The 23579-nt window shown below is 35.6% G+C and overlaps 1 protein-coding gene across 8 annotated transcripts in view; it reads right to left on the minus strand.

Moving 5' to 3' along the window:
* Window positions 1–4972: 4972 nt before the first annotated feature.
* The window catches only part of ptprea (protein tyrosine phosphatase receptor type Ea), a 118947-nt gene continuing 100340 nt past the window's right edge, over window positions 4973–23579 (minus strand). For 4 of the 8 annotated variants that reach the window (XM_088635083.1, XM_088635081.1, XM_088635082.1 and 1 more), the window contains 19 exons: window positions 22849–22948; window positions 22416–22489; window positions 21521–21577; window positions 20278–20414; window positions 18404–18494; window positions 17615–17691; window positions 17472–17508; window positions 16615–16712; window positions 15117–15236; window positions 13990–14153; window positions 12730–12865; window positions 12167–12316; window positions 11431–11524; window positions 10518–10594; window positions 9021–9155; window positions 8488–8613; window positions 7433–7584; window positions 6313–6448; window positions 4973–6026 (listed from right to left, as the gene is read on the minus strand). In XM_088635083.1, the coding sequence (XP_088491209.1) occupies window positions 5952–6026; window positions 6313–6448; window positions 7433–7584; window positions 8488–8613; window positions 9021–9155; window positions 10518–10594; window positions 11431–11524; window positions 12167–12316; window positions 12730–12865; window positions 13990–14153; window positions 15117–15236; window positions 16615–16712; window positions 17472–17508; window positions 17615–17691; window positions 18404–18494; window positions 20278–20414; window positions 21521–21577; window positions 22416–22489; window positions 22849–22948 (2036 nt within the window). In that variant the 3' untranslated portion in view covers window positions 4973–5951. Of the gene's footprint in view, window positions 6027–6312; window positions 6449–7432; window positions 7585–8487; window positions 8614–9020; window positions 9156–10517; window positions 10595–11430; window positions 11525–12166; window positions 12317–12729; window positions 12866–13989; window positions 14154–15116; window positions 15237–16614; window positions 16713–17471; window positions 17509–17614; window positions 17692–18403; window positions 18495–20277; window positions 20415–21520; window positions 21578–22415; window positions 22490–22603; window positions 22790–22848; window positions 22949–23579 lie in introns of those variants that run through there. The other 4 variants (XM_088635085.1, XM_088635087.1, XM_088635086.1 and 1 more) reach the window with 4 other exon arrangements.

Here is a 23579-nt window from a genome sequence, read left to right on the forward strand (position 1 = left end):
ACTAAATACAGCAGGAGCAGAGGGGTAAAGACTGAAACTGGTAAAGTAAAGGCTCTTCTAAAGAAGAAGGTTTTGAGCCTGGATTTGAAGGAGTTTAGAGAAGGTGACTCTCTGATATCCTTGGGCAGAGAGTTCCAGAGCTAACGCATAACAGGAGAAGGCCCTGTCACCAATACAATGTAGACGGGCTTGGGGGACAGGAGACCAGAATTAGAGGAGCGAAGGTTGCAAGATTAGTAGGGCGATAACAACTTAGACAGGTACTGAGGTGCCAAGCCATGCAGAGCCTTAGAGGTGAGCATGAGGATTTTGAAGTCAATACCAAACTTGACAGGAAGCCAGTGCAAGGACTCCAGGATAGGAGTAATGTGATCACTTGCACTAAACCTGGTCAGGATTCTGGCTGATGAATTTTGGACATATTGGAGTTTGTTCAATGTGGTTTTAGATACCCCAGCAATTAGAACATTACAGTAGTCAATTCGGAAGAAGACAAATGTGTTTATCAGTTTTTCAGCCACAGTTAGTGGTAACATAGGTCGTAGTCTAGCAATATTTCTGAGGTGAAAGAAAGATGTTTTAACAATATGTTACACATGTGTACATGTCGAATGTTAAGCCTGAATCAAATATCACCCCAAGGTTTTTCAATTTAGACTGAAGTTCAAGTACAGTACCATCCACAGACAGGGTTACAGGATTGGCATTACAAAGATGATGGGAGGGTTACTAACCTGTATTACTAAAACACAGGTTACTAACCCCAAGCTGAAAGTAAACCATAACTTCAACCTTACAGTATAGTGATATTAGGTACTGTTATTGAAAACAAAATTAAAAAGCTTATTATTAAAGGTTTCTTTTTCATGATCTCTTAAATTATTGTATCATCATTAGTCTTACTCTAATGGTGATAAAGAGTTTACAGTGAGTGCCAGTTACTGTACCTCTACAGTCTTCTTTTGAGTGTCTTGTTTTAAATGTCTCTGTTCCCTAGTCTGCTATCATTGTTATAGTTTATAGATACCCCAAGTAAGTGATGCATTTTTGGCAAGTATATGAATTTACTTGTACAGTACAAGGAGGTATAGAGTCAGCTACGTCTACATCATTGAAAATAACCATAACAATCCTAGATACCTCTTCTCAATCTTTAATAGACTACATAAACCAAACTGCCCTACTACTTTACCTGTTTCATCCCAATTTTGCAGCAATTACTTAGACTTTTTTACTTCTAAGTTCGACAACATCCAGCATCTCATCTTTTCCATCTCATGTTTTTCCTGGTTCTTCTCTTTCTAATTTCTCTCAACTTGACACTGCATACCTTAGTAAATTAGTATTGCATATGAAATCCACCACCTGTTTATTTGATCCCATTTCTACTGTGTTATTTCTGTTCTGTTTGTCTGCTCTCCACCTTGTCGTCCTCAACTTAATAAATGTGTTCTTGAGAACTGGAGTGGTACAAACAGCTGCAATTACACTGTGCTTAAAAACACAATTATGGCCCTGGACTATCCAGTCTCTTGCATAATTAAGGTAGTGTTGGAAGTCAATTAAACAACCAGTTCATTGCAAACAAACTCTTCGAACGATTCCAATCCGGTTACAGACAATTCCACAGCATTGTATCTGCCCTTTGTTAAGTTACTAATGATCTTTTAATGGCTTCCGATTCTGGTTCTCCATCTAGCCTTATTCTCCTTGAACTCAGTGCTGCTTTTGACACTGTTAATCATGACATCTTACTTTCTCATCTTGAGATAGTGTTTGGAGTTTCTAGCATTGTTCTTAAATGGTTCAACTCTTACTTTACTGATCACCAACACTTTGTTTCTCTTGGGGATTTCAATTCGGATGTTGAGTTTGTAAAATCTGGTGTTTCTCAGGGCTCGATCTTGGGCCCCAAATATTCAACATTTACATGTTTAGTAAATGGTCAGTCATTTAAAAACACATACTTAAATCTACGTCCATAATGAACCTGACACTGAAGTAGGTGTTTCTGGACTCTCTAATTGCACCTCTGACATAAAATCCTAGATAACTTAAAAATGTTCTTAATTTAAACTATGACAAGAGCTCACACTTCTCGGCACTTCCTATTAACTATCTTAAGCCAATACAATGGCCCTATCTGTGGGTGGTACTATACTTGAATTTCAATCTAAATGAAAGAATATGGGGGTGATATTTGATCCAAGCTTGACATTTCGCCCACAAGTGCAAAATTCCAAAATATTGTAAAAACATCATTCTTCATACTCACCCCTAGACTATGATCTGTGTTGTCTCTGACTGTAACAGAAAAGCTGGACAACATTTCTGTCTTTTCTCGGAATTGATTACTGAGTGCCCTTCTCACTGGGGTATCTAAATCCCCACTAAACAATCTTCAGTATGTCTCAATTTGGCAGCAAGAATCCTGACCAGGTTGCATGCAAGTGATCACATTACTCCTATTCTGGAGTCTTGCACTGGCTTCCTTTCAGGTTTTGTGTCGACTTTAAAATCTTTATGCTCACCTCAAAGACTCTATATGGCTTGGCTCCTCAGTAATTATCCAATTTATTAACTTCCTAATCACTGCCTTGTAATCTTTGTTTGTCTGATTCTCGTCTGGTTGTCCTCCAAGCTCTCTTACACTCTATGGGTGACAGGGCCTTCTCTTGCCAAGACCCAAAGTTCTGGAATTCTATCCGCAAGGATATCAGAGAGTCACCTACCTTTAACGCATTTAAATCCAGACTCAAAGCCTTCTTCTTCAGAAAGACTTTTATGTAATTGGTATCTGTATCTGCTCCTTGCATCTTCTAAACTATTTCTAATTCCAAGTGTTTCTTTGTGCTAATTTAGTTATCTCCCATCTTTGTTACTGTTTTCGTTTGACCTTTTTTTCTTTAAGAAGATCCTTTGAAGGCACTATATAAAGTATTTATTATAATAATAATTACAATTAGCATGGAATTAATTTGTAGCAAGGCCATTCACTAAGAAATGTCACATGAGAAATACAAATCACACATTGTGCCATTAAACCTATGAATCTTGTAGTTCTTTCCAAAACATACAGTACCTCTGCTGTTACTTCCAGGTCTGAAATGCTCCTTTTCCCTCCAGGAAGCCATCCATAAGACCAATGCTGGGAACACGTAATCTGTACCACATAAGCCAGAACCAACAGGTGCACAATACTTCTTCCTGTAAACTCCATTGAAACTGAAAAATAAAAAAAAAACACCTATACAATAATGTCACATGCATATACCTCTAACCAGGAAATGCAACATGACTAAAATTAGCTTCATCTTAAAATATATTTACTGCGACAATAAATAAGGCGGATCTTTAGTGCGCTATACTAAAATGCATACTGTATGAAGATTCTCCAGGGTTCCACAGCAAATCAATTCCTTAAAACCAAGTAGAGATACATCTTTCATTATGTGCAACGAGAATACATTGGTGAAGTTACATACTGTATGGTGCCAATGTCTGCATGTGATGTCTCAGTGCTTCTTTTTCTCTTTTATATGACTGCATTGCTGTGTCACTGTGTGACCCTGGCAGGGAATAATGAGCTCCCAGTGCCATTAAGATATAATTCCCTTTGAAAAAGCCTTGTTGAGAAACGGGTTATACGTTTTATAATGCCCAGGTGAGTCTAAATGGGGTAAAAGTAGAAAAAAATAAGTTAAGCTCTGAAGGTTTGAATGAATCATAAACTACATATAAACTGAAAAAAGCTACCTGAGAAAAATGGTACTGAAAATCACAATCAAATGATCATTTACTTTGATTAAATGAATATTGATAAATCAACTTTGATATTTACTATATTAAATATATAAACTCCTATTCATCCACACACTCACCCATACATCAATCCATGTATATTTATACTATATGTTATACTGTATATACTGTACCATATGTTTATGTATCATTTAGTCTATATTTACAACTGCCATTTTTCTTTTTTTATTCTGAAATAAGTAGAGCTGAAACAAAGACACATTTTTTCTGAATGTATTTTATATTGCAATTTGCATTTACAAAGACATCGTAAACTTCATAAAGACAAGCAATGACAAGCGAAAAACAACAGGAGCAAGCTACTTTTGGAATGTAGCAAATAATAGCCACCATCGACCACAGCCTCTGCACACAATGCAAATAATTAGATATAACCAAGATCATCAGTTAAGCCACACAATCTAAAATTATACTTTTTCAAAGTCAGTTCTGAACAATGAAATATGGACAGGGATTTCATTAAAATAATTTCCAACTAGTTTGCCAGGAACAGCTACAAAAAGAAACATTATTTTAATTTTCTCAAATAAATCTTTAAAAAAATCTTAAACATTTAAGTGTGAGCCTTAAAAGCAGGGCTTCACCTATGTTTTCACTGACACATTTCACTTGTGCATTTCTAAGCCCTCATAAAAATAGTCTAACTTTAGCATTCCATTTTTGGTGTTTGAAGGCAAAAACTTGCATTCCATTACAAAGACCATTCATTGTAGTTGAAGTCACTTGGTGACCATTATGAACCGATCAGACATTTGTCTAATCAATATATGGCACTGGCCCATGCAAACATACAAATTTTAAAATAAGTACAATCATGAACAACAGTTAAAAATATATATCTTCAGTTTGAAACCATGGAACTGAGATGTTGCATCCGTCTTTATGTAAAAAAAATATTTACAAACATATCTTCGCAGTAATATTATACATAGCCTGTTTCACTAGGAAGAACAGATCCATCAACACATGGCAGTGTGTGTCAATTAGTGTGCTTAAACACGTGGAGTCACTCAGTTCAACATCTGGTGACAAGTGTGCCAATACAGAAGGGTACTGCATAATACAGTATTATTCAATTATACTCATTGCATAATACAGTTGAAAATCTAGCCTTAACTGTAACAAAAAACAAACAGTTTTGCAAATTGATTGTAAAACCAATAAATGTGTCTGCGTTTATTTCTTCTTAATTAATCACACATCAAAAATTTGATGTCTAGCTTCACATAACTTTGGCACGAGGCAGGGTGTTCACTTATAAAAAATGTCTTCTCTTAATAAAACAGCAATTCAAGACTAAAAGATATATTTTAATACAATGCAGATTAGGTCAGCTATTGAAATGTTTAAACTAAAATTATTTTCTTTTCTCTCAGTTTAACATCCTGAGTAATTTTAAAAAGAATTCATTGGACAGCCACCATGAAATGCTTTAATTACTGTTCTAAGTTGTAACGAACTGTGAAGCTGCAATTGGCACTTTTTTCTGGGATTTATGTTCATGTCCAGGAAAAACAGTTAAAAAACTCACAATCATTCTGAAATCTTTCAATTTCTTCTCAGGTGATCTCAGGCTCATAAAATGACAGAGACAGACGTATTTGTGCCATTTAAAGTAGTTTTCATAGAATGTAACATCTCACCTAGCAAATAAATTTAATTTGTATATACACTTTAAGATCTGTTCAGAATGCAGTGAGAACAGAAGATACATAAGTTCAAATGAAAAATGGCATTATAAATATTGCATGTGTAGTAATTTTATTACAAAAAATAACTAATCTCAGTTTTGAAAATGTGAAAACACAGGTAAAACTACATTCTAATTATGTATAAAACAATGAAATTACTACTAACACAAATATATATAATACTGTCAAATTTCATCACAAAATTAATTTACATAATGTATAATTTACATCAGAAAATGTTTTTGGCATTTACAATTGATATCTTCTGACACAAGCACAGGTACATATGTGACAATATGATACAACTATTATGCAGTTTTTAGTTACATTAAGGACAAGTGCATAGCAAAATATTTGATAATTTAATCCAGTTAATAAAACAAATACATCCTCTCCAACTGGCAGTTAAAACAAACAAAAACATGATTAAGGCAGACTTCATTTAAAGTTGGCGTAATCAGAGAAAATGTCGACAAAGTCTTGTACCACCCTATAGCAGAAGTCATATTGTTCCTAGGAAAAGAAAAACATTTACATTAGTGGAAAATAGTTTTTATTTAGAACACCAATGTCTAATTTATGCATCATAGCAGGGAGAGCCCTTAATGAATTAGATCAATATGAGATATAACTTCATGACTTCAAATGTGTCTGTGAGCATATTTTTATATTTAATTCCACATAAAGAAAGAACTTGAATTTGTGGGGAATCTGGTTTTAATATGAAATAGCTTTCAAAAACCAAAGGCAATAACTGATGACTCCTTTTAATTTTATTAACATGATATCTCATACATACCATTGTTTGCACCATATGGGGTCTCTGCATTCGTAAACTTTTCACAGTCTGGAATACATCTAGTAGGCCCTCAGCCTTGACTCGCTCCAAGATGTTGCTTAGTGCTATGAAAGTGCCTGTCCTCCCAGCACCAGCACTACAAACAAAAACACCACATACTTTAACAATAAACAAGGCTCCTACAGTACATCAAAAAAGTACAACTTGAGGACATTGAACAGATGCATCACACTTCATTTCTAAGCATATCTAATGAAATTTGTTTTTCTTTTTTAATCACAATACTGTTAAATATATGTTTTATATTGACAAATGAAAAGAGGCAAATCAGAAATAAATGCCATGGTTTTAGTAATGGAACCAATTCTATTAATCCAGGCACATATTTCAACAAGGTAATTGCTTCACTTTCTTTGGGATGAGTCAGTGAAGCTAGATACGTCATTGGATAGTTGATGCAACTGGGTTTAATCTCAGTGGATGATAGAAAGGCTTAAATGCCTCTTAGCTAGCAGTAATGAACAGGTAAAACAGGGTAACTGAAGTTTCCTGCTGTTAGCTCATTTTATCCGATTAAGTGAAGAACTGAATAAGATTTCACATGTATTTACTGCTAATTGATTCTGAATCACAGGATCAAATCAATCCCAGTGGGTCACACAGCATTAAAAATACCTAACATGGAGCCATTGAAGGATCAGAGGCTCTCTCTATGGCATACTACAATATTCTAAGAATAAATGAGAGTCTTTATAAAAGGACTGAAGCTAGGATTAGCTACAATTTCCACTGAGTCAGGCTCTGGCAAAACAGATTACAAAAATAATATATATACACTGTACAGTACAAAGACTCAATAGACTCTATAAATCATATAAAATTCTTGTACGTACAATAATTTGATTTTATTAAAAAATAAAATGTCTCACTGCTGGAAGTACTCTCTTGGACTTCAGTACACAGTAGATACAAACATAATTGATAAAAAATTAAATGGGACTTTATGTTAGATTCTCTTCCATCGTAACCCTTATTTGTGTTGGCAGCTCTGGGTGCTTTTCTGATGTACAGTGGGAGCAGGTGGATTGTATTTGTGTATTACCAGCTGTGGCTGCTGTACCTGCAGTGAACTATAATGGGGTGGTTGCCAGATTGCTGCTGCTGTTTCTGCACCGCTGCAATTATGTCAATCATTCCTTTGCCTTCAGCCGGTATGCCAATCTCTGGCCAGCCGTGGAAGTGAAAATGTCGGACAAGCCGCGTCTGGTTGTCCTGGATGAGGAGAAAGAGGTACAGTATGTATGAGCTAAACCAAGAACCCCTAAAATATAAAAAATAATCTCAGAAGACTTCCAACATGTTTCACAAATAACACTGCCTTCTGAGAACAACAAAGCATTTTAGTGAACTTATGTTTAAAAGTTACTTATTAGACAATATTTTTCTCATACATAATTAGGTTGTACAGTATATACTGTACATACCATTATATGCAGTATCTTATTCATAATATATACAGAACACCCCAGAGACAGATTTCTTAAGATAAAATAGAATCCTGACACATCACTTGTACAGATTCTTTATATATTCTCTTTTAATTAATATGTGCACCCAGCACTCCTCATCACAATATTAAATGTGAGTGACTGTCAAAATATTGATATCCTGAATGTTTGGTTACTGTAATTTCACTAAGTAAAGAATTCATATGTAATATTATTTATCTGGGAAAGACCTTAAGCACCTGCAGGTTTGCTTTGTTTTATATTCCTTCCCAGATGTTATAAAACTGCATTTCATCTGGTTGTTCCTTGACAGGAAAGTAAAAAAAAACAACCACCTTTACATTGGCCAATCTGTCAGCCCTTTATTCCCATTAATGGCAAACTTAGAGCTCTTCAAAATGTGTCTGTACACAGGCTTAGCATCTGCTGAGGCTCCACTAATATGGTTACATACTGTATCTTCTGTAAAGTGGTTATTTTAAACCGTAACACAAAGTCCGTATGTATCTGAATTCACGCTTGTGACAACCTTAGTCAAAGCCAATGTGAAGTGTGAATGCAGTCAATGCCATCTTTAAAAGGATATCTACCCTTCAGTCTTTCAATACTGCTATTCAGCAGCAATCCAGACAAGTCTTTACGTAGAAAACTGTTTAAAAAAACTCACCGGTTTGTACGTAAGCACAAAGTCTCGCACGCTGAAAGTGTCAACAAGCGTTTCACCCTTTATTTCCACCGTATAGTCGCTATATGTGACAGAGCCCTCTGGTGGCCAATACTGGAAGCACTTGTCCTGCAACATTTGAGGCAAATGATCAGCTTAATTCACTTTCTTGGTCTTTTTTTATCTACCTACAATATGCTAAATTGTTTCCTAATGTAATAGTTACCAAAATTCATAAGACGATTTTGAAAAATGCAGTGGAAAGGTAATTGAGTTTATGAAGTCTGATCTTTTGTATCTTTTTATGACTTTCTTTTTCTATGCTCCTTTATTTTTTCTTCTTTCTTACTGAAAGTCATACATTTTTTGTACTACCCAGAACTATTTACAGCAATGTAGTGACCTCCTTAATGAAACTGACATGGATTTATCCTACCTGGAAGCTGTCTTTCACATCAAAGAACCATAACTGATTAATTAGAGTGTGTGACATGGCACATGTCTTTGATCCTGTTGTAAGATGGAATGTAAAGTACCTGCTCCCTCTCCTGCAGCTCTGTCAGCATCACAATGGAGTGAGACTTCCACTCCCACACCATCCTCCAGAAATCATCCACTGTGTGCGCTATAGGCCCCTGGGTCGCAATGAAGTAATCTTTTTGCCGATATCCCTAAACGAAAAGCAAAAAATGTGTCTTCCCTTCCACATTTATGTTAGAGTGTCTAGATAAAACGGATTAACTCAAGCTAAATAAAACGGGATCCTAAAAAAAGTTTCAAGTAGATTTTCTTACACGTGAAATGGGACTTTTATTTCTGAAATTAGTCTCATTATTATTCAGTTAATACTTTTCTTCTCCCTGGAAAGTTTCATTTCTTAATGTGGTAAATTGTGTTTCACTGAGCAGTGTCCAGTCCGACAAGCATCACACCCATGTGCTATGAATGTGTTCAATGCTTAGAATTAGTGGAGGGAATTCCAGTTATTGGTGCTGCGGTGTCAACAATTGAATCTATCCTCTCTTGTTATTCCTTCCTTTCCTCTGAGAACGGCTCTCTCTCCAAGGGGCTTTCCGCAGTCATGGACAAGCCAGGCACGTGACTTAAACCACACACAGTGCACTCACTGCAATGACTGATGATCAGTGTCGATCATGAGTCATTCAGAATAATAATATTATAGTATAATTAAAAAAGTTATTTTAGCAAGAACTGGTTGTGCCAAATTTAATTCTTTACTTTCCTGTTGCAAAAAAAAAACTGTACATGTACTGTACCGAAGAGTAAGATATAACTCCAGGGGTGAAAATAGCTTAACATAGTACATTTTTAACGATTAGTGAATGGATTTTTAGGAAGTGGAGCAGCAGAACAGGAAGCTGCACTTGCAGAGGGAGTTGTAAGAAATTCGTAACCTAAACAAGAAAGCTTTCAACCTCCTAGGTCTTCTGTTTAAAGGCTTAATTCAAGTCTACATTCCAGAAACTCTGTGTTTTTCCAAAGTACGACTGTAAAGATGAACTATACAGGTAACAGTTCAAAGAAGTTGGAACCAGCCTGAGCTGATGCCATCTGAAATGAAACACAGAACAAAGGTGTGAATGTTTTTAGTTCCTGTCGTTCCACCACAGAGAGCAATTCGATGAAAGCTTACGTGTCCGTGCCTGCCTACCAGGTGATTTGTGATAGGCTGAAGTGGAATACAGGGCCACAATCTCACGTTGCAGTTAATCCTGCTGCACCGCAGCTCTTGGGTCCTCAGTTTGATGGGTTTGATTCGAAAGTTATTGTTATTGTGTGTGTGTTTTTATTTTGGTGATTTGCTGGTTGGGTTAATTGGTGTCTGTACATTTACCTGGGTAGGTTCTGGGGTGCTGCAACCCTTACAAGGAATAAGCAATTCTCTGATTACAGATGGATGAGAGGAAATAGTCAAATTTGTAGTGAAAATGTTCTCCTCATGGTAAACCTAAAGTATATGTAAGCCTTCAACTAAAAATATTTTATATTTAGGAAATAATATAAGTGCTTACATCTATAAAGGACGCATTTATATAATCTGTAAATTCCTGCCCCCTTTTCATGGACAGAATTACTCTGTTAAAGTCATCTGTAAAAAAAAAAAAAATTAATTTCAAAACATGCCAAGACAAAAATGGAAAATCAAGTGAAAAAGTGACAAACATAATCTTTCAAATTATACTGCATTACAGTATAGTATATATTAGCAATACACAGTTTTATTAGATGTGTGAGATATTGAATAATAAGATGAGAGTATTCCATTTACAAAAGTAACCTGTTTTATTGGAAGCAAGCATGAAATAACATAATGAAAGCCTATTTAACATGAAGAACACCCAATTTAATTAAAGGTCATTCACCATATGCATATCAAGGACTTCTTTAATACATGAATATATAATAAAACAAGGCAGATATATAGACACTGTATTTCCCCATCTCAGGATATAAATATTAATGCCACAGAATGTGTCTGGTTTACACCTAGCCTCCTCACTTGAAAGTGAAAAGACATAAATAACTTCATTCATTTCTTTCAGTACTCAGAAGACATGCATACGAATCATTAACGGAAGCATGTCTTGACAGATCTGCAGTATCACAGGTCTATTCCTCATTCCATTGAATTGTTGACAGTTCAACACAGATCATATTGACCTAGTAGGAAGACTGCAGGAAAGAAATAAACCCAATAAATAAAAATATTTTGCTTTTACCCGAATGTACCTAGAAATGTAAGAAATATGTTTTATCTATTTTTGTAAAAAAAATGCAAGTTTTTTTTTTTAACAGGGCATCTTGACTATTTAAAAATGTATATACTGTATATTAACATAACAGAGGTCATAATGTCAACCCTTAAGAAAAAGATAACAGAACTCCAAGTGCCTGGTTTAACTCATGGCAACAGAGCACACTTACATGGAATTATCTGAAGCACACGGTTTTTCTTCATGTTGGCTGGCAAGTTCCCTGTTCTCATGTTCTCTTTCATAATTCGGACATTAGTAAGTTTCTGTGAGTAAAGTTATAATAAGAACGATTAGAAAGTTGTTACTCTTCTAATGTATACGTCTGCTATTGTATGCTAACCAATATTCTGTCCTAATCTCATGCATACTGCTGGTAACCATAAGTTTATATCTATCTATCTAATGCTGCTATTAGTATTTAATACTATTGCTTTCCACTATGTTGTTAGTATGCAAGCTCCACCAATTTAAGATCATTTTATGATGAAAAACACAAGTAAGCATTTAATTGTACTCAGGTACATATAAAATAAACTTGAAACATGAGAACGAAGACTCATTAAAACTAGTAGGGTACATAAGTATATAGTATATAAGGTGTAAAACAGCTTTTCATCCCATGGCACATCTGATTCACCTTTCTTACAGAGTGGTTTCTGTTATAGTGCTATGATTAGATGGATTGGACACATGTTGAGTAAGACTGATGTAAATCATCTCATTTCCAATTACATTTTATTTCCTATACAAATCTGATTAAATATTAAATTAGTAAATTAGGATAGAGGATATTGTGAGAAAAGTTGTTAAATAACAGATTCAGCATTGTACATGAGTGCAGTTCCACTCTAGAACTGTAGTTTACTTGTCCTAAAAGCAAGTCTATACATGTATGCTGATCTTACTTTGAATTCTTCTTCGAGTCCAATTCTGTCAGATGGGGCTGTTGTGTTGTGTAGTTTCTGCAAGTGTCCCTCCAGAGAAGAAACATCAAGCTCGGTGTCTCCATATAGATAGTATTCCAGCAGAGCTTGATAAATAAACGAATACTGCATCTGTGGTGAAGCAAAAGCACCACATTTTATTAATGCAAAAGTAAAACCCTACAGGAATGTAAATGAATAAGCATAACGTTTCCCTAAAACAAATTAAATCAAATTGACATAAACTGTTTACTTCAAAGTGGGTTTTTCACAGAACAAATTCAATACATTTTGTTTAAATTACATTTTTAGAAAAAAGGCTGTGTAATTCTAGGTGACGGAAGAGAGCCACATAGAAAAACTGACATGCATCACAGTTCACATTATCTGCTGTGAGATTATTAAATTAAAGAATCATTTATTTCTGGTATCTGGTAAAAAATTGACACTTGTCCTCCTTATCTGCAACTTAAATGCAAATTTAATTCATGAAAAATGGGCATGGATAAAAACAGAAGTTAGTTTGTCAGTGCAGATGCACTCACATCAGTCTGAACAAGCTGGGAACGCTGCTCTCGTATTCTGGACACAAACCCAAAGACGTCAACTCTCTGCTCTGCATGCATCATGTCAATCATGGCATCAATAACGATGAAGGTGCCAGTCCTGCCTACACCAGCACTGCAGAAGAAGAAAGGATAAGAGAAAAGCTCACACCAGTGTGATCACATCTCCTGTTTGGCTTGTATTTTAAGAGCTATTAGGATGGAAAAATACATTCATTTTTAGGAATACTTTAGAACTAAAAAGGGATGTAGAAACAGTCACAGCACATTTACTCACAAAAAATACAACAGAGGACTGCACCAAGAAAAAACCAATTACTTTCACACTAGTTTCAAAGCATTGTATTCATGATGCCTGTGGTTAAAATCAATTTCACCTTTTACTTGATTTTCTTAACACTACAGGTTGTTTTTTTACTACTGTATGTTCAAACATACTACCGTACAATAAAGAAGGATTTGTTGCTGCTTGTGGTAAAATATTGTTCATCTGCTTCATACATGTAATCTCATTGAAAACACAAATGTTCAGAAAACCATTCAGCTGACCTGACAGTCTATGAGCGTTTCCTTCTGGCACACATATATTTCTGCCATTTCCGTTGCTGTAGCTTACTCCCTTTCCAAGTGGTGTGCTACTCCTGACTGACAGACTTACAGTGTCCAGGCAGGTGTTGCTGGGCCAGATGGATATGAGCCAAAGATTCAGTCTTGTCAATGGAACCATTCAATTCAAACTTCATTTGGGAAGTCTGGAATTCCTGCCTATGATGCTAACTACTAAACTAAGGGCTGCATTTAAAAACGAGATGTCTTAGACAGCGGCACCTGCTGAACTATTTTATTGCCACCGTCAAGTCAATAATTTATGGATTTTATATTTAATAGTATTTTGTCTTTTGAAAAGATACAACTTGCAACAAACACCTGTTTCATTAATTAGAAGAGAAATAGTGGGCTACTTATGATCAAACGATGAATTATAAAATATTTTAAAACAATTTGAAACAGATCATTTAAAATGATGTAGTCAGAGCATACATCTACAAAAAATGTGCACATCTGAGAGAAGCATTTGGGGATCCATCTCCTAAGTCTAGTTCGATTTCCACATTTCAATAAGAATATCATAAGTAATTTAAAGTATGTGCATAAAAATGAGTACACATGGCTGCGCTTTACTTATAACAGACACTCATCACTCGGTAAGATGCTTTTCGTTATTAAAGCCCTCTGTACCTGCAATGCACAACGATAGGACCCACAAAGGAAGGGTTGACGGTCTTGACTTTCTTAAGGAACTTCAGCATGCCAATGGGGGTGAAGGGCACGCCGAAATCTGGCCAGCTGGTGAAATGCAGTTGGGTGACCAGTCTGGGGGCCTTGGAGCCATCGCTCGACTGCTGGAAGATTGGATTGACAGCATGAGATTTCACACCTTCACCTGACCTGAAAACAAAATTGTCGCAGCCTTTGCATGTGGTATAAAATAAAGAATTTCATTCTTGTGATGAACATGGTAATGTGACCCTCCCCCACCCTTCTTCAGCTTGTAGCAGCCATCTGCCAGGGTAATGTAAACGTAAAATTCTCTGTATTTTCATTTCATTGTTTAAAAGGCATCATCTATTTTCCTAAGATTCTGGACTCATAACTAGATGGTTGTTTTGGGGAGTCGAATGACAGGGGAAACGGTGCTTTTTTTACCCTTCACCAGAATTGTTCCACTAATATACCTAGCTGCAATAAATTGGTGCAAATGTAAGTTGTTTTGGAAAAAGCTTCCGCCAAATAAATTAGTAATTCACAAAACTGTGGAGGAAAGAAGTGCTCTGGGTACTTTTAAACCAATCCTATACTACATGTTAAACAGGGCACTTTCAAAGTTATTTTACCTCATGAAACTATATTCCCTATGCTTACCATCTGACTAAAGCTGTCAATGAACGGAGGGACCAAATGAAGTTTACAATAGGCCATACAGTATATCTACATTTGTTCTTGTGGAATAAAACACAGAAAACAGAAATACATTTTTGTGAGATGTTCTTAAGGTTGTGGTGTGCAGTGATACAGAAAATTTGATTCAACCAAAAAGGAAGTGCTCAGGCTGATAAAATAAAAAAAGCCAAACAATGGAACTAGTGTTCAAATCCTCCTATAATTTAACTTGACTGTGACAGAATACTGCTACAGCAGCTGCTTAAACTACAGATGCATGCTCTCAGTTCCACCTGGCAAGCGACTGTATGCTTCTTCGTATACATTTTGTCTATCTATTAAGTGAATAACACATGCATTTGCTGGTTTATTTTTTAGCAAAGCTGACAGTTTAAATACTTCTTGCATCTGTGGAGCATACTTACATATTGCACACAAAACTTTCGGATTGTATAGTCCACGAGAACAGTGAAGTCTTCCACAGCAACTCGGATATTCCCGTAAGTCCAGCAACCTTGATCGGGCCAGTACTGATAACACTTGTCCTGTGGAGAAAAAAAAAGCCTTTTTTAAATCTATTCCCATTAAGCAAATTGCAATTTCCTTCTTGCAAATAAACCATGACAGGAATACACTGCTTGAATGACGTTACAACGTAATGGCATATTTAGCGTAACAGCATAGTTGTGGGCTGAAAAAAATGTTACTTTCTGATAGAGATAAAGAAGATGTTAATAGTGTAATCCATGAGATTTTCAATAAATATTATGATAACTGCATTTTAAAAAAAATCATGCATTAGACTTAGCAAAAGTGAGAGTTATAAAGGGATAAAAAAGCAACAATACATTGTATCATAAAAAAAAGAATAGACATGTCTTTGGAAGGGAATAAAAGTCTTTCTCCCCTCTTGCCTGTTTGTTCTTAAAATCAAATGGGACATTTACAACCAATAATTATATCAAAGAATTATGAAGCTAGATACACAGAGAAATGTGAGCGTTATTATCACATTTACTACACACGAGTGTAAAATGATGAAGAAAAGGGAGATGTGGCTAGTAGTATAAATTATCATCTGAAAGGTGGCTTTTTTACTTCATGTCCACTCAATCTGTAATGCATTTCATGAAAATCAGGGATAAATCCATTAAATGAGAAATTGCTAGCTTTTAATTATGTTAAAACTAAAGAGGGCTGTATAAAGCTTTATTTAATTATTGATTTCAAGTCTCCCCAAAGCTAATTCTAATCTGACTTCAATTCTATTTTTATTGATTGCCAGGCTTCTCCAAACTGTGTTTTGAAATGTAATTTCAAAGGAAATTCACTGGGAGGCCTTTCAACTCCTTACATTAGTTCATTGATTTTATTTAAACTTTCATTTTCTAGGGTGAACTGGAGACCCATTTACTGTATACAACAGCACATTTACTGGAGTTGTCTGAGTGAAGCACTCTGCTCAAGGGTACAACAGCAGCATCTCATCAGGGGTTTGACCAGATGACCCTCTGGTCTAGAATACAGAGCCCTAACCACTGCACCACAATACTTTATAGAGAGAAAAGGCAGCGGAAAGAGATGACTTCTTCCACCCTGAGTATGAACTGAGGAGCTCAGATAAGCAGGTGGGGCTGAAATTAACAAGGAAGTTCCTAAGCATTATTTACCAGAATTTTGTTATGGACGTTGATGTAACAAAGACGAATTTAAAAAACCTTTTATTAGTGATTAGGGTTCAGAATTAGGGGAGAAGATAAGGGGAAAAGATGTTATGTCCCAGAATAAGATACTTAACTTTGTTGCCCAGGGTACAAATGCAAAAATGCAAGTTGCTTTGAACTGAATAAAATTGTCAGTTTTACTGCTACTACTAATAATAAGCTGAAGAAGGTAACACACACTTATACATTAAACACTAACTTCTTTTCTTTCTTTTAAGTTAGTCAACATCACAATAGTTGCCGATTTCTGTTCCCATATCATCCTCCAGAAGTCAGCTACCGTTTCTTGCTTTGGGCCTAAAAAAAAAAACAACTTTGGATAAGTCACCCATTTTAAATCTGCTGGCTGCATACATACCAGACAATTGGTATTATGCTGGCTACAAGCAACACACTAGGACATCACCCTCCACAATGACACTGCCGATGACAATTCCAGAAAAGGTTATTCTTACAGTCCATTCTCCCATTTTCCAACAACTCTATCCAATACAAGGTCACAGGGGAGCCGGAGCCGGAGCCGGCAAGCAACGGGAGCAAGGCTAGATACACCCAGGACAGGACACCAGTCCCGCAGGGCACGCACAGACACAGACACGCATGTAGCCAATAAACCTGCCAGTATGGTTTTGGACTGTGGGAGGAAAATGGGATAACCTGAACGCAAACTACACAAACAAGGGGAGAACATACAAACTCCACGCAGATAGCACCCCAGGGCCAGAATGAAAGCAAGGGCCCCAGCACTGTGAGGCCGTAATGTTAACTACTGGGCTGTTGTGACACCCATACTTATAGTTATTTATAAAAAAAAATATATATAGTTTGAAAAAAACAATTGGAAAGCAGATTCCTTATGGATAGCAGTAACATTAATTATCACATTTTTAATTAAGAAAGTTCAAGTTACAAAACCAGACTTGACTCAACTGTATGCTGGAACCCTAAAGTGCTATTCACGCAGGACATCAATATTTTATCTTTTTGTACCTGTTTAAGGTGTTTTTTCTTAGTTTTAGGAAAACAAACAAAACATGCAAATAAACTGAACTCTACCTTGTGCAGCTATAAATTTGTTCTTTTCTTTGTAGCCCTGTTGAACAAAGAAAAAATCAGAAACGTTTTTTTTCTACAGAAACTTGCACAAATGTTTACCTTCAAAAATAACCTTATTAATTATATTATGGTTAAATACTTACATCAATGTAACTGGCATTTATGTAGTCTGAACAGGAATTTCCATCAACTTGTGACAAAACCACCCTGGAGTGGTCATCTGTTCAGAATAAAATATAAATATATATGTGAAAAAATAATCTAACATGATGGGCACTTGTATTTAAAATCTCTAAGGTAACTTTTTTTCTGCAGGAAGAGGTCAACTTTGTACTTTTCTAAAAGGAAGGCTATTTGGATAAAATAAATTGCGTAATTTCACACATCTGGATGACTAGGGTATATAAAATCAAGAGAGGAAGATATTTTCAATGTCAAGTCTCTTGCAATGCATTTCCTTTGCCAAAGCACTGTACCTATAAATAGAGAATGTTCTCGGTATACGAAATGGCCTTGCATTAATTTTTCAAAATGGGAACAATAAGAATAGCAATAGTCACATGTCAATATGGAAAAAGTGATCCTCAGAACATGTGAAGTAAGACACACTTCCATTGTTATGAATCAAAATGCCTGGTGTTTTCCCAAGATCCACCTTTTAATACTTATCAATTATTGTTTTAAATGAAATTGAAAATTGATCACCTGAAACTGATGGATGAATAAACTTTAAAAAATGATACAGGTACATTTTTCAAAAGGTGTCTAAAGCATTTGTATGGTCAGCCTGTTTTTTTATTTTTGGTAGCATTAGGAATCAGAACATTTAGGTTTTAAGGTTTTAAGTTTAAATAGCATTTAAGTGTAAGGACTTCACCCCTTTGAGCACACTATGTTACCTCAGGATGGTCTTAATTGGTATAATAACTCACAGGGAAGGATGTTAGGATATCTGTTTTTCTCTTTGTTATCTTCCTTGTTTGCCTCCTCACATGAGCCTTGACTGTTGCCACTGGGCAATGACTGAAACACAACATGACATCACAGATCACTCAAGGAGAAATAACGACCTTTGTCAAATTTGTTTTATAGTAGAAAGAAGGAAAAGACCAGCGATCACAAACCACTGTAGCCATATTGAAATTTATATTCTCAAACCTATATGGTACTTCTGTCATTTTTAATGACAGCTAAGCTGCGATTGTAGAAATTCAGGGATCAACTTACATGACATTAAATGTTTCAAAATTACACTACAGGTGCTAGAATTTTTCTCTAAAGTAATTTTCTTTTTAATTCTCTAATATATATATAGAACAGAATAAAATCTCAACAGTAAACAACAGAATTATTCAGTAGCAGTAAAACACATTTTATTTACTGCAGTATACTTTTAATTTCATGATTGAATCAACCAAATTACTCAGGATTTCATCTGAAGATACAATTGTTATAAAAAACAGAAGGAATTGCATGTCTCCAGTTGCAGTTACACGGATACCTATTGAATAAACAAGAATGTGAACATGCCTTTAAGCCCACTACAGCTCATTCATGTCCCTATAGGAATACTCGATCGCATTCAGCTTTTCCTTTAAGGTCCCATTTTGTGCTGTCCTTCACTACAAACCATTGAGTAAAAAAATGCTTCCTCCACATTGATCCTAAATATTCAGTTCATACACTTCTATTTGACCCAGTGTTCTATTGCTAACTTAGAAGAAAAGAAAAGAGATGACATAGGCAGCTGACAATAAATAGCTATATTTCCTATGAAGCAACTATGATACATTGCAAGATTACATTAATCATCTTTGACCAAGAGACTCTTGGGGGCGGTGGCTACATTTCTACATTATGTACATTAACACAGAAACAGAGTATGCAGTTTGTCAAAGTAGTATCTCCCACCACTGAGATCAGATCAAAGCAACCACAGCAGCCATAAGGCTGCTGTTTCCTTTCAGGCCTAAATGCAAAACAGTGACAGCCACTTAGACATGAACAAAGGAAATGCAAGTGTAAGTATTTAAACATTATCGACCATAACCTGCATTGACTGTGCTAATTGTAATACCAGTATTACTTTCAAAAGAATGAAATAATCTGGGTTTTGGTTTTGGTGTTAAATACAGTATAAAACAAATATGAAACAATTGAGGACATTCAGTTTACTTTTTAACAAATACTACTAAAGAATTAATTTAAATGCCAAGAGGAAATGGTAAAAATATATTCCCTACTGTTTCATTGATTAAAAATAGGGATTGAAATCAATGACAACCAATGGACAATTTTGGTCACCACATTATGGAGAAGCTATTGCTGCTCTGGAATAGGTCTAGAGATGAGAACCCAGAAACATTCAAGGGCTTAAAGGATTGTCCTATACTGACAGTATAAAATAACTAAACCTTTTTTATTCTTGAACAGAGAAGATTATGAGGAGACCTGATGTAAGTATTCAAAATTCTCAGAGGCATTGACAAAGTCAATCCAATGGCATTCTTCAGAATGAACAGGGAAACATGAATCAGAGTGGAAACTAAGTGAAACTGTATTAAAAAACCAAATAACTTATTTTACCAAAGGATGAGAGTATGGAACAAGCTACCAATCCATGTTGTTGATACCCTGACTTAATTCAAGAAAAGAATAGATAATAGATAAGATGTTTGTACCAATTGTCTGCAAATTACCAATAGGCTAGTTGGGCCAAATAGCATCCTCTGATTTGTCAATCTTCTTCTTATGACTAATAATAAAAGACACAAAGCGGTGAGATAGTACAAGAAGGAAAACATACATTGAATTCCTCCCGAAAGAATTTGCCGTCATCTGCTGATCGTATCCTGTACTCCTCCTCCAGGCTGTCCACAGGAATGGGCAAGTACTTCTTAGAGACAGAGGGGGATCTTGGGAGGAGGACCACAGTCTGTTGTTCTGTAAGGCATGACCACACAGATTCAACTACTTTTACATGACAGGTCTCAAACCCTGGTCTTGGAGAACTACAGGCCTCAGCTTTCACTGATTTAGCCAGATCAATTGGTTGTTGGTTTATTAATCAAGATAAACATGATGTCAGCCACTACTCTTTAAGAGATCTAAAAGATCTGAAGGGCTATGGACCTACAATGTACAGCAAGCAAAACTGGTCACATATGGTACCATTCAAGTCTACTGCACCAGGATTGTTAAGGTTTCTATGAATCATGCTGTATCAGGTTTGACAGGTTTAACCAAATATACCATAATTTAATTGTTTTGGTTTAGTATCCACTTTGATATGGTTAAGAAAACATAATTTGTTTTAACATTTCACCACTCCGGGACTAAATAAGGTTTTAGTTTACAATGATTTGTTGATGATGTGATTACATGAACACTGTATTAGTAAAATCCGATTACTCTCAACGTTCTGGATTTCTACTCTTGTTTTTTCAATACCTCCTGGGAACACTCTGAATTTAACAATTAAAAACAAAGCATGTTTTAATTTTGATATAGAAGTCTATACACATTTCAAAGTGTAGAGAGTAAAATTTTACTTTTATAAAAAATAGGATACTGCAATGCAACTCTAAAATAATATTACAAATAAAGAATTATTTACACAAGTTCTATAAGTACAAAACCTTCTGTTGAACGAAAATGAAAACAATAAAGCAAGAGAAATTATTAATGCCTGTATGCTCATGCATGTTAGAGCCACCAAGAACTAACAAAGTTTGGCTCCTTGGGTAGGAGCTGAAGATGGCACGAAGATAGCCATTGTAGCTGGTCTGTTTATAGTGCAAGCATTTAATTTAAAATAGGCAAGGCTAAACAAGTGCCTTGGAGTGAATCATGAACACAGGAAATGGTTTCTGTTGAACTGACGTGGGCCTGTCCCTTCTGTGTTGAACTAAAACTCATGGAACCCAATTAAAAGCAGTCCCTACCTTGTTAGAAAGTGTAGATTAAAAATCAAATAGGAACAAGCAGGAGGAGTTTTAGAGGGTTTGTCAGTGGCAAAGTGAAAGCTGAATCTTTACCATATACCTGACCTTGTGAGGAAGATGTGCTCAACAGTCCAGCACAGCCTCCATGCACTTTAATGTGGTCTACAACATAACACAAACAATGAAGCCAAGGATTTTTTAGCACGTAAGTGAGAACAGAGTTGATCTAATGAGGATGTCTACTTACTGCATAGACTATTCTGAGGACTTTTCCATGCTCACCAGTTCCCATATTATATTCAATTAGTATTTAAGTAATGTATTTTTAATAGATTTAAAACACTTGCCACCTAGGGGATACTGACCAATCCAAGTTGCAATCCAAAAAAGTCATAAAAAAAAGAGAAGTTGCAACATGTTCGCATGTTGCTGTTTCATCCGGGTTTAAAAGATACATTCAAATTGTGTTAAAAAAAAGCAATAGTTTAAACATCTTTCTAAAATCTATCTGTATCAGAAAAAAACCATTTTCCCCTGAATTATATTTAAATGGGGGGATACAGGTTAAAATGTTGCTCTCACTGATGACATGACATAGATTATCATTAAGCTGCTGGGATCATTAAACCTGGCTGTTTAAGCTGTTAAGAATGTGTTACACTGTTTATATTTAAGTATATTTAGAGCACTCCATTTTTTATTATGATATTTACTTCTCTTTCTGTTTTAGAACCGATATAAAAAGATCTGTATTGAAATTTAACAATAAATCCTAGTTCTATATGGGATTTTATCTTCTATAACTGAGTGTCCTCTGTACTGAATCTCACCGAGCTATATGATACTGTAAAGCATAAGCTAGACCCCACAGGAAGTGATTTGGTAGCACTTCAACTGAGCTTTTGCTTATTTGAATAAAGAGCTTTTAGATGATATAAATACTCAGTTTAAAAACATCCAGTTTTAAAACTTTGTGTGTGCACTACCAACCAAAAATTACCTTGTTCTTCCAAAATGCCATTTGGTATTTTTTTGTCGACAGTAGTCACAACCGCCTTCCCTTGGTTTCTAAACCTGACAGGTATATAGGAAAAGAAAAAAACAATAACATTTTAATATTTAAAGCATCACTTACCATCACTTATTCCCAGAATAAATAAGAAGCATGCAATCAAAAGCAGTACGTACCATCTAAAACTTGAGAACTTGTTCTTTTTCATCAGAAATCCAGGTTTATTCAGGTCGCACACAGCCTTACCCAGAAGACACACTTTAGCTCTGAACGTGCCCTACAGTACTCTTCCTCCCAGTTTGGTTTCACTTTTGCTCAATGCAGCTGTTACTAATGTTTGCCCCACCCCACGGCAAGCTGCGTCACGGGCTCCTCCCTGCTAGCTGTCAGCCGTGTAATCACAGGCAGCCGGAGCTCTTACCTGAGAAAGTAAACTGCCAAAAGAACGATGATCATGAGAAGAAGGAATATCACCAAGACTGATGGCAGGATATAGTCCTTTCCCATCCCTGTCGCAGGTTCTAAGGCAATAAAAAACAATGATATGCGCTAGAAAATCTGACATTAGCAGATAACATATGAAATAACACCAACCACCCTCTGCTTCTTGTTACCTCTACAAGCCCATGAAATGTACAGTAAGTAAGTCATGGAAAGTAATACTCTTGGCCAATGATTACATGTTTGTGCAGTGACCTGACTTAATTAGACGCTGCAGCAATGTTATGTCTGTTGAATTGCACTGGTTATCACACAATGTATCACACTTCTTTTCTTTCTGTTTTCTCTGGAGCATGAAATCTCTTTGGCCTCCTTGGGTTCTTTAAAAATAATACTTACACGTCACATTTAGTTCACACTGACAGTTTTCTGTCATGGAAACAACAGGTTTCACTGCCATTAAATGATCTGGATGACTATATGTTAGGATAAATACTCAGACTAAATAGAACCTTAACCACTTTAATATACACCTCCTCACCACAGTAACTGTAATTTATGGGTTTATAAAAAATATACATATGTTGCTATTAAAATTGATTTGCTAAATAAGAAACAGGAGTCAGCAAATGCCTTTTAAATGTTTTAACTAATGAAAAAATATGAAAACACTAAAATCTAATACCTTGAAAAAAATGAGAAAATAATTAA

The sequence above is a fragment of the Lepisosteus platostomus genome, chromosome 6 (assembly GCF_059453375.1).
Source record: "Lepisosteus platostomus isolate fLepPlt1 chromosome 6, fLepPlt1.hap1, whole genome shotgun sequence".
Lineage (NCBI taxonomy): Eukaryota > Metazoa > Chordata > Actinopteri > Semionotiformes > Lepisosteidae > Lepisosteus > Lepisosteus platostomus.